At 42.3% G+C, this 10,908-nt stretch overlaps 1 protein-coding gene across 1 annotated transcript; it reads right to left on the bottom strand.

Moving 5' to 3' along the window:
* Nucleotides 1-678: 678 nt before the first annotated feature.
* dusp7 (dual specificity phosphatase 7) lies at nucleotides 679-10,684 on the bottom strand. Its single transcript, XM_058055480.1, has 3 exons — nucleotides 9,695-10,684; nucleotides 8,405-8,833; nucleotides 679-4,810 (listed from the first exon to the last, which is right to left on the bottom strand). The coding sequence occupies exons 1-3, from the start codon at nucleotides 10,098-10,100 to the stop codon at nucleotides 4,488-4,490; spliced, it is 1,158 nt and encodes a 385-aa protein (XP_057911463.1). The 5' UTR covers nucleotides 10,101-10,684; the 3' UTR covers nucleotides 679-4,487.
* Between the last annotated feature and the right edge of the window lie 224 nt (nucleotides 10,685-10,908).

The following is a 10,908-nucleotide window of genomic DNA, read 5'->3' as shown; positions in this document are numbered from 1 at the left end:
AGTTGACGAAGACTCGCATTACACTGACTCTCAAGATCTATGAAGACTCAAATACTCTAGTTTCCCTGACTCAGTTTGCCCAAGACTTGAGTTATGACAAAGTTGATGAGGACTCAAAGACCCAGGTTTCAGACTCATGGGTACTCAATAAAGACTTGAGTGTTACTGACTCACGGGTAATAATAAAGAATTGAGTTGCACTGACTCGCTTATATTAATTCAGCGTCAAGTGCCAGTTTGATGAACACTTGAATTTCCCTGACTTATGGGTATTTGAGGAAGACTTGAGTTTCACTTACTCACGGATACTCGGCAGAGACTTGAGTTTTACAGACTCATGGATCCATTTCCACCGACTCACAAGTGGTTGTACAAATGCAAGCATCTGCTCATGACAGCTCTGTGCCGGGTGACTCAAGTAAAACAAAAGTACTCGATTCTCTGCAGTAAGTAAAATGTATTGCGTTTACCCATCTAGTAGCCTATAGAGTTGTGAAATAAAATATTTCTGCATAAATACAAAAAGAAGATGACAGAGTGGCTAAAATAAGTGGCTGCTGACTCCACAAAACAAAACAAAAACCTTTGTAGGCTCTTCCTCATTCCCGGTTAACGTTGGTAAGTACCGTACTACAAAGCATGCACCACACAGTGATTGAAGAGGCAGAAGGAACCATGTTAAAGAAAAAATAAGTCAATATTTATTACATTATAAACATGTTTCAATATAGTGTGCTGTACAATACATTGGGCCAATGGGGTTTCCTTCAGTAGACACAACCCAGTTTGCATGGCCTTTTTATTTTTTTAATTTTTTTTTATTTTTTAAAAGAGCACAATACAAAACAGCGAGTCAACACGTGTGTGAAGCTGGAACACGATGCAAAGATGCATTGTCAAAAAAATCCCTGAAAATTCCCTCACTGAGGTAACCTTTTTTTTAAAAAAAAAATAAACAAAAACAAACAAAAATCACTTTTTTCTTTTTTTTTGTCTCCTCGTCATTCATCATGTTGACCCCGCCCCTCCCACTCCCTCCCGTCCTGAGCACATTGACACCGAGATGATGTGGCTACAAGTTTTTAAGGACACAGAAACATCCGTTCCCGTGTTGTGGCAACATTTTCTTTTTTTTTTTAAAGTTTCTTCTTTCATTGTTACAAAGACACTAAGCAGCTCGGAATCAATTGTATTGCCCCCCCCCCCAAAAAAAGAGCTGTGTACTGAAATATAGTCCATCACACATTTTGCATATAAATTCATAACATATTTGATATATATATGAACATTAAAAGGCCACAGGAATAGCATAGAGCACATATCAAAAACAACAATTGTGGGACCTAGGGATGAGCATTTCACCATATTTACTTTTATTTTGGAAAATATTTTTGAAATGGGATCCATTACATGAGACTGAATTAACAGCGCCTCTGCTGGTGGCAGCCAGGTAGTGCAGTCTATTTTGCTTTCATCACAATCAATCAACTACTTATCCCATATTGACAATGAATAAAAGGATTATTATGATGCCCATCCCTGGTGTGTTTACATGCTGGAACTCCACTTATGAAAATAAATCAAGATAATAACGTGTTCAAATGTTCGTGTTGTCATCCAGGAAGTGCGTCAACATGATATGGATGTCAGGTTTCGTAGAATTATATCAATATAGTACAAAAAAAAGCAACAATTTTGAGGTCTTGTTTCTAACAAATACAAGCACTGGTATATTGCCGAGTAATAAAAGACCACCTTGGGTGACCCGTGGCGGTAAAAATACAAAATATTCTTACCGCCGATTCTGATTCAAACGACTCGATAGAACGAGTACTGAACAGTCATGTTAGAAAGAGATTATAAGGCCAGTTGAGACCAACCCTGTTCAGTACCAACTACTGCACCTGCATTAAAAATAAAGTTTATAGATGGTAGAAGGTACAAACCTGCATCCCAGCACACAACTATGGTGCGTTCAAGGACTCGCAAGCAAAAGTATGACAAAAAAAGCGAAACAGTGGTACATTTTTACATTTTTTCATTAAAAAAAAGAACTAATGAACATTTTGTTGAACCAAAAATCAGCCAAATTGCAGGGTCGTGAGTGCTGAATCGCGAATATGCGGGGATCCTAGGACAAGCCTTTTCTAGCTACCATCACTGATGTGCGAAGGACACAAAAATCGGAACCTATGCATCATTCAAGCAAACTTTATGGCACAAAAATTCTAAATAATACTTGCATGGGCCTCAGAGTACATTTGGATAAAAGCTACAGTTTCGTTCCTAGTTGCAAAAAAGGTTCCATTTTGAAAGGGTCATCCAAAAATCCTGTTATTTTAAAGCAACGTCCAACAACCTGTGGCTGAGTCATACAGCATGCTCAGCCATGTCAAATAATATACATCTCTTTACTAAGCTATTATGTATACATATATTTCTATATACCCAATTATGTCATATAATACTATATACTCAAGGCTTAAGGGTGATTCTGACAAAATCTCCTGTTCAGTTAAGTGCAGTTTTGGAGCAAAGACTACTGATGAGCCCCTTTCAAACAAATATCCCGCATCAGAGCTGTAAGAAAGGACCCCGGCATTTATCCGACTGAAAGTGAAATATTACCGTAATAACGACAATAAAATACGTGTGTAAAAATTCACAAAAATGCCCCGTCTTGCTATGTAATATCCGGTTGTGCTTCCTCCATTCTAAGCCTCCTGTCCGGCCTTTTTCAGGCTTTACCTTTCACACAGGTGCCGTTCCCACTTCTGTTTCTGCGTCTACCCGCCAAACTTTGTTCTCCCATTTTGTGTTGCTGCCTTTCATAAAGAACAGCAAACAGGGGAAAAAGGTGGAAAAATGTCGGCTTTTACCGGCAGTGTAAAAGGGGATTCCAGAGATTCCGCAAAACAGCTTGTTCCAAAAGCTGACTTGTCAGACAGTGACAATAGCTTTGAACACAACAGAGTGGGAAAAGTTCTGCTTTTATGGCATTCCCTTTCACACAGGTGTCATTCTTGCTTTTTTAGGGTTCATGTACTACCTGACAAAGTGCTGTGTTGACTGCCATATGTGCCGTTCACACATAACAAGATGGCTTATTCAGGCTGTATAAAAAGTGTCTGCAAAGATACTCCTAAATTGGCGCATCACAACTGGCATTTATGCATCTTTGCCTTTTAAAAATAATCAAGATGGGAAATTTCTGTGTGCTTTCACACATCACAACAGCATCCCGCCATCAGATATTTTAGTTGTGCCGTAGAACACTTTTTAAAAAGTCCCTTTTACACAGGTGCTGTCCTCGTTTCTGTTACGGATATGACACAAATTGGAAAACTGCCTGGTTCGTACCACCATTTTGTGTAAGTGCCTTTCATACAGAAGAGCAACAAACTGGGGAAAAAGGTGGTAAATGACCAGCTTTTACAGGCTGTGCAAAAGGGATTTACAGAGATACTGACAAATTGCCGCTTTACACAGCAACTAATTTTAACACACCAGTTGTGTGAGTCTGTCCAGCATTCCCTTTTACACAGTTGCTGTCCCGGCTCTGATACTACTTTCAAACAACTTGCTGGTTTCCACTGGGAGGAAATGGGTGAAAAAATGACTGTTTCAGCAGGCTATGTGAACGGGGCTTTGGACAGGTGGCTAAAATAAGTTGGGAAATGGTGGACTTTGTGATTTCAAAGTACAAAAGCTAAGAGGGAACCGGTTTGGCAAAACCTGAAAGCAGGAAGTTGCGCAATGAAAACGCAAACTGGATAAGACTGGTCCTTCTCGTCGGGTGACATGAAGAAGGAACTAGCCTTCTTGGTCAAAAGTCAAATAGTACTCGAGTTGATTCAAACCTTTGGTCTCTTACTGGCCACGCCCCCCGCCATCTTCCTCTATGCACGCCATTGGCTACACGTGTGTGCAAAGTGTTATTAGGTCAGACAATGTTCCTCTTTCCCTTTCTTTACTTTTTGGACAAAGATTATTCATATATTTACGATGTGTATATATATATATATATATATATATATATATATATATGTGGATACATGAAAAATATACAAAAAAGCTAACTGAATATAGACACTTCTTCTAACATACAGTACAAATACTTTGTTAATTCCTTGGTTTGTAAATGATCCACTCTGAGCAGAGTGACACCTCCAAAGATTCTCCACTGTGCCTCATTACAGCGGCACATTTTCTGTTTGTTTGTTTTTTTTTTCTCAGTCTCCTTGGCTTTTTGTTGCAACTTGATGAGAGCTGTCCTTATTCAAGCTTTCCATCAGCTCCAAAACTTTGTGCGACTTCCCTCCGAAAGCGGCTCCAGGCTCCGAGACGGCGAGCCTCCGGAGGCCAAAACATTCAATAAAAGCGGCTGGTAAACGCCTCGCCGGATAGGATACACAGCGGCTGCAGCGGCCATGTTGTTACCATGGAAACATGATCACCTTCAAGGATGCCGTCTCCCTCCCCGACTGTCACGTGGACTCCAGCGTGTCCAGCTGGAACACGTTGTGGTTGGTGGGCGTGGTGAAGAAGAGCTGCTCGTTGGCGGCGGGCGACGTGGCGCGGTTGTTGTCGCACGGGCTGTTGAGGCCCAGCGTCCGCTCAAAGTCCAGCAGCTGGCCCATGAAGTTGAAGTTGGGCGAGATGTTGGACTTTTTGCGTTTGACAAAGTCGTAGGCGTCGTTGAGTGACAGGTTGAGCTTCTGCATCAGGTAAGCCACCGTCACCGTCACCGAGCGGCTGATCCCCGCCAGGCAGTGCACCAGGATGCCACACTTTTTGGAGCGGGCCTCATCTACAAGGAAGCAAAACATAAAACCATCAGATGTGAGGCCACTCACGTTTCAGTAACCTTCTTAAGATGGCGTACCGTAGAAAGGAATCAACTCGAGAGGAGTCAGTGTATAGCTAGCATATATTTACTATCCACTGAAAATAAGCTCAGCTGGGATAGGCTCCAGCACCCCAGCGAAAATGATTGAATGAACGAATTGTTCCACTGAGGGCCACATACTGAAAAATGAAAGGAAGAAGGGGTCGCTTTGATATTTTTGGAAATGCTAAGAAGTTATATATAGTTCAAGAAAACAATATAGTTTTATCCCAATATTTTGACATTCTTCTTAAATGGTAAAAAAAATAAATATGCGGTAACTACAAAAATATTCAATTAATTCATATTAAATCCTACTTTGAGGAAATTGATTTCGGTCCTGGAACCAATTAACTGCGGTAAACAAGTTTACACGCTTACTGACTATGTTTCCATTTATGCTGGGGTTTTTTCTTTAAATTTCAACTTTCTTTTTGTAAAGTCTAACTTTGACTTTATTACCATAATACTATAACTTTAATGGAAGCAGAACTGGAGGTAGCAGAGATGAGGATGCTGAGGTTCTCATTGGGAGTGACCAGGATGGATAGGATCAGGAATGAGTACATGAGAGGGACATTACATGTTCGAGGCCTTGGAGATAAAGTCAGAGAGGTCAGACTGAGATGGTTGGGACATGTCCAGAGGAGAGATAGTGAATATATTGGTAGAAGGATGCTGCCAGGTAGGAGGCGTAGAGGAAGACCAAAGAGGAGGTTTATGGATGTAGTGAAGGAGGACATGAGGGCAGTTGGTGTAAGAGAAGACAGGGTTGGATGGAGGAGATTGACTGAAGGGAAAAGCCGAAAGAGAAAGAAGAAGAAGACTATAACTTTCATAATATCCAAACTTTAAAAAAATAGCATTTTAAATTTTGATATTTTCGATGCCACAAAAAGTAGTTTTCTTGTCAAAAATGTTCTCTTTAGAAAAAATGGCTCCTGGCCTGCACTTTGGCCACCCATGCAATACGCTATGTTGTTATTTTTTAACTTTTGTCAGTGATTCATTTCCTTTTTGACTTTTACGCTGTAGAGCTGCACCCTCAGTGTGCATCATTCACTTCTACACCGAGTGAATAACGTCACTTATTAATGAACTCGCTGCACTTTGTTATATCTGTCCAGGCTCTCTGGGTGGAAGTGAGCAGAAAAAAAAAACATCACCCTGGAAGTGGAAATGAACATGAATGTTGGCTGCACTTTTGGTCTTACGCGTTCAATTGTGATGTCCCTCATGAAGATTAGCCATGGTATCCTTGAACATGTCAAAGGATGGGCTACTTTTCATTTATTATGTCCTTGAACGGCTTTACATTTATTAGCAGAGACCATCCACGAGAAATTCTATGCACTGTATAATAATACATGCAGGCCATGCACTATATTATATAGCATATTCATATTAAACATAAGTGACTTCTTTCATTTTAAAGAAGAAAAACATGGTAAGTTGCAGCTCCATACTGTATAACAACTCAAAGCATGAATGAAGCTTTTAAAAACGTTACATGCTTTGAATCCAAAGTGACCTTCCTATGACAGAGCAAAGTCACGTGGATGCTCTTCTGCTTTCCAGCACTCCTACACAAACATAATCCTGCCTTCAAAACAACATCATGCATTATTAATAATCTATAGTCGTGTCCTCTTTGATGCCTCGCATCACTACAGGCCATTAGAGCGGCGTAAAGTGCGCCTCGTAGAGATATCGTTGTTCAATCTGTGACAAAAGATTTGACTTTTGACGAACGAGAGCATCACATCACGGTCTGGCTTTTTCTTATTATTGTCATAATGCATAATATTCCTCCTCAAGCAGCAGCATTGAACATTACTGTTCTAAGTGCATTCATCAAAAGACAAAGGGCAAGTCAGGCCAAAGAAAAAGTCGTAAAGGCGCTCTCATTGACTCATTCTCTGGGACCGCATGACCGCATGCTGAAAGAATCCCTATGAATATGGGATGTGTGAAGCGGATTGTTGAAAAACTGTGTCATGAAGCAATGCAGGCAAAAAGGAGTGCTCTACTCGGGTGCAACCAGCAGAGGCGCTGTTGCTTTGGTCTCAACGAGTCAGCAAGTTAGTTCATTCATTCATTCATTTTGTACCGCTTATCCTCACGAGGGTCGCGGGCATGCTGGAGCCTATCCCAGCTGTCTTCGGGCAAGAGGCGGGGTACACCCTGGACTGGTGGCCAGCCAATCACAGGGCACATATAGACAAACAACCATTCACACTCACATTCATACCTATGGACAATTTGGAGTCGCCAATTAACCTAGCATGAAAATAATCAGTGAAAACATGGATATTGTTTCTATTTATTATAGCTGTCCATTTTCAATGTTGATCCAAATTACAATTGTTTAGCCTTGGCGGAAGTCTCTGTTCTACTGATTTAGGCTATCTTCTTCAAATAATCAAGAGAAAATATGACTCAACAAGCAATGGTCGACTTTGTTCCCCAAAAGAACACATACTTCTGCTTATTGCAGCATGGTGGATATTAACACGACTTCCACTTATGTAAATAATTCCCAATATCTTTACTTATAAGGCTGCACGGCGGTCGTGTGGTTAGCGCGCAGACCTCACAGCTAGGAGATCCGAGTTCAATCCCAGTTTGCATGTTCTATTATAGGTTATTATAATAATAATAATAACTATCTATGGTTGTGAATGGTTGTTTGTCTATATGTGCCCTGTGATTGGCTGGCGACTAGGTGTACCCCGCCTCTCGTCCGAAGACAGCGGGATAGGCTCCAGCACCTCCCGCAACCCTTTTGAGGATAAGCCGTAGAAAATGAATTAATTAATGAATTAATCTTTACTTATATTATTATTACATATAGGGTCAGGGTAAGGACTTAGTGTTAGGGTAAAGGTAAGGGTTAGTTCCCCTAAACCAGGGGTCTCAAACTCAATTTACTTGGGGGCCACAGGAGCTAGGGTCTGGGCGAGGCTGGGCCGCATCAGGTTTTCAAAAAAAAAACGCATTTATTGAAAACAGAAAAATGAATAAACTTTGCTTTTGTTCCTATTTTCTACAAGAAAAGCGACCTAGACAATAGCCTTCAAGTTTTTTCCTTTAAACTTAAATAGCCAAAAACTTACCACTTCCACACGGATAGGGAGGATAACTATTAACAGTTATTTAACCTTTAACATGAACATTAATCAAACGTAATAATTTTTTCTGGGTACATGATGATACCATACAGCATCCATATCAAACTTGCGCGGGCCGCACTGAAATTAAACTTTCATTTCAAGGCGGGGGCCTCAAACTAGTGTCCTGCGGGCCACATTTGGCCCGCGGGCCGCATGTTTGAGACCCCTGCCCTAAACCATTATTCTTTGCTACTTTGTGCTCCATAGGGTTACGGTTTGGGTAAGGCTGAGGCTAAGGATAGGGGGGAGGGTTTAGGGGTTCATCCCGCTAACTATTGTGTAAATATGCATATTTACTGATATCGCTTCCAAATCAAAAGCCAAAAGTTGTTGACCCACTTACCAATGAATGAAATGGCCTCAGGGAAAAACTGCGAGAGGTTCTGGCTCCAGTGATCCGAGATGGGGATTTGCTTGTACTTGAAGTCGCCCTCATGCTCAAACATGTTGGGCAGGTTGGGTGTGACGTTGAGGATGTACTTGATGTTGTACTTGCTCAGCACGTCCAGGTTGGCGGAGTCCTTGGCGCAGCCCAGGTACAAGTACGGCAAGATCTGGACTGGAAACGCCGGCTGGTTGCTGGGCAGTGGGCTGCCTTCCGATTCTGTGGCGCTGACCGGCTCGCGATCCGACTCACCGTCAGAGCAGTCGGAGCTGATGCGGAGTCCTCCCAGGCCCAGCACGGAGGACGGTGGGGAACTGCTGGGACAAGAACAGTCCAAGTTGGTCTCGCAGTGTTCAGGAAAGTCGGACTGGAACTTGTGGAAGCCTCCTGCGGGGGCCAAAGAAGACCATATATTAGCCATATTGTTATTATAGAATTATAATGGAATCATCTCACAACTAGAAGACCATATTTGTGAGCCGACTGAAGCTATAAGATGAGCAAACAGCTGAACCGATGTGCTCCATTGAGAGAAGCGAGCGTGGATGAGGGTTTTTTTTGTGAATGGCACATCCAGCTTGTGGCTTCACTGGAGCATGCACACACACACACACACACACCTCTGCTCACTGGTGTGTTTATATTAATTACACATCACACCGCTCCTTCACCAAGATGCCTTTTTTGTGGATGTTGCTGCATTCAGGGTTTTTTTTCCCTCCTTTTCTTTTCATTCATGAAAAACAAGCCTGTCTTTACTTTATACTGAAGGAGAACAACATGGCGGTTGGTAGCTTGTAATTGAAAACAGCTTTTATTTGTCCCACTTTGTTCTTTTGAAGGGACAATTAATGCACAGGTTCATTCTACAATACATTCTTTATTAAAATATTTTCACACCAAATACATGTATGTGTTTTTTTAAGGATTGGTTATTGTGTCTGTATAATATTTGAAGTGAAAAAAAGCAATAAAAAAAGAAATGATGGTTAAAATAGTCAACATAAATGTTCACTATTGATTATAAAAATCAAAACTTTGAAACTACAAAGCTGAAATTACATTTTATATTAATAGTACTATTTTAGCACTGGCAGTTTTAGATACTAATTATTCACTATAATATTCTAACCAAACAAATTATCTTGTAAAAATGACAAAAAGTAATATTTTGCATTAAAAGGGCCAAGAACAAGCATATATTCCTGTCTAAATGGATCAGGAGGCCCATTTGGACCAACATCTCACCTTCCAGGTAGAAAGCCTTGCATCCATCGTCCCGGAGCTTCTGCAGCAGCAGCCCGAGCACGGAGCTCCCCAACCCGGACTCCTGTCGCTCGGGGGCGGCTTCGTCGTACAGAAGCACCACGTCCGTTTTGCAACGCTTGACGAACTTCTCCTTGTCTTCGTTGTTGGGGATGATGGAACGGATGGGTAGGTTTCCCTTCTTGAGTCTGCGGAGCATGAGGCCCGGGATGGCCACGTTGATGGCCGCCTCGATGTGCGACGACTCGTAGAGCTCATGCGGCCGGCAGTCGAGCAGCAGCAGCTGCGCGGCGGCCCCGGACTCGAGCTCCTCCTGGAGCCACTCGGCGCTCTTACTCATCGTCACGGTCACCATCACGCAGCCTCCCCGCGGGTGAGGGCTTCTCATCGGGGAAACGTTGCGGGGATATCCACCGCTGGTCCTTCTGTGACGTGAGGGGACAAGGTGGGGGTGAAATGAGAAATCACGGCGCTAAAGTTCGCTTCTTCCTCCTCTTGCCGCCACCTCCACTTGCACTCAGCCGACACACACGGATCCAACATGCCCCTCCAATCCGGGCAGGGAACTCAAACATACAGACGCTTCCTCCCACTCCTCCAGCCCATCGACGTCCATTCGAGCTCCGAGGAAGATTACAAAAACACACCCAAAAACAGCGTCAAGAATCGGATTAGTGCAGCGTCGGTGAGCTGCCGTCCTGGTTCATAGCAGGGGAGGAGGGCGGGGGATAGATATCGGTTCGCGGTATATTCGAGGAGCGCCTCTGGGTCCTTGCTTGAGCTGGGCGCAGTTAAAGCGGCTGTGAGAGAGCTCCGGAGGAGAGGGCGGGGCCTGGAGATTTAAAGGAGCCGTGCACGGTTGACACCTTCACGGCCATTCACGAGCTTGGGACACATGGAGGATGCTGTTCACCTGCTTGTCCTTAAAGGTCAAATACACGTTTTTCATCTGAATTAATCAAATATACACACACATATTGTGACATCAAGTACACCCGCACAATATTTTTTTGTTAAAAAGTCATCTTTTATAAATTCAAGACTGTATTATGACTTATCAAGACGAGCGTGGAAAATAAAATTTTAATTCAACGATTATTATGAGACAAAACTACTTTTTTTAGATGTTTTGAATATGAATTATGTTTTATTTATCACAATTCCATGGTTCAATGTTTGTTTAATGACTACTGTTC

This window comes from Doryrhamphus excisus, chromosome 18 (genome assembly GCF_030265055.1).
Source record: "Doryrhamphus excisus isolate RoL2022-K1 chromosome 18, RoL_Dexc_1.0, whole genome shotgun sequence".
NCBI lineage: Eukaryota > Metazoa > Chordata > Actinopteri > Syngnathiformes > Syngnathidae > Doryrhamphus > Doryrhamphus excisus.
Note: the sequence above shows the minus strand (reverse complement) of the source record. Positions and strands in the feature narration are given on the sequence as shown.

Excerpts from the sequence above, each read along its gene's own strand:
- dusp7 (XM_058055480.1), bottom strand. The coding sequence starts at position 10,100 with ATGAGAAGCCCTCACCCGCGGGGAGGCTGCGTGATGGTGACCGTGACG. Across the intron at positions 8,834-9,694 it reads CAAGGCTTTCTACCTGGAAG|GAGGCTTCCACAAGTTCCAG; the intron begins GTGAGATGTTGG and ends TGGCCCCCGCAG. Across the intron at positions 4,811-8,404 it reads TGAGGCCATTTCATTCATTG|ATGAGGCCCGCTCCAAAAAG; the intron begins GTAAGTGGGTCA and ends GCTTCCTTGTAG.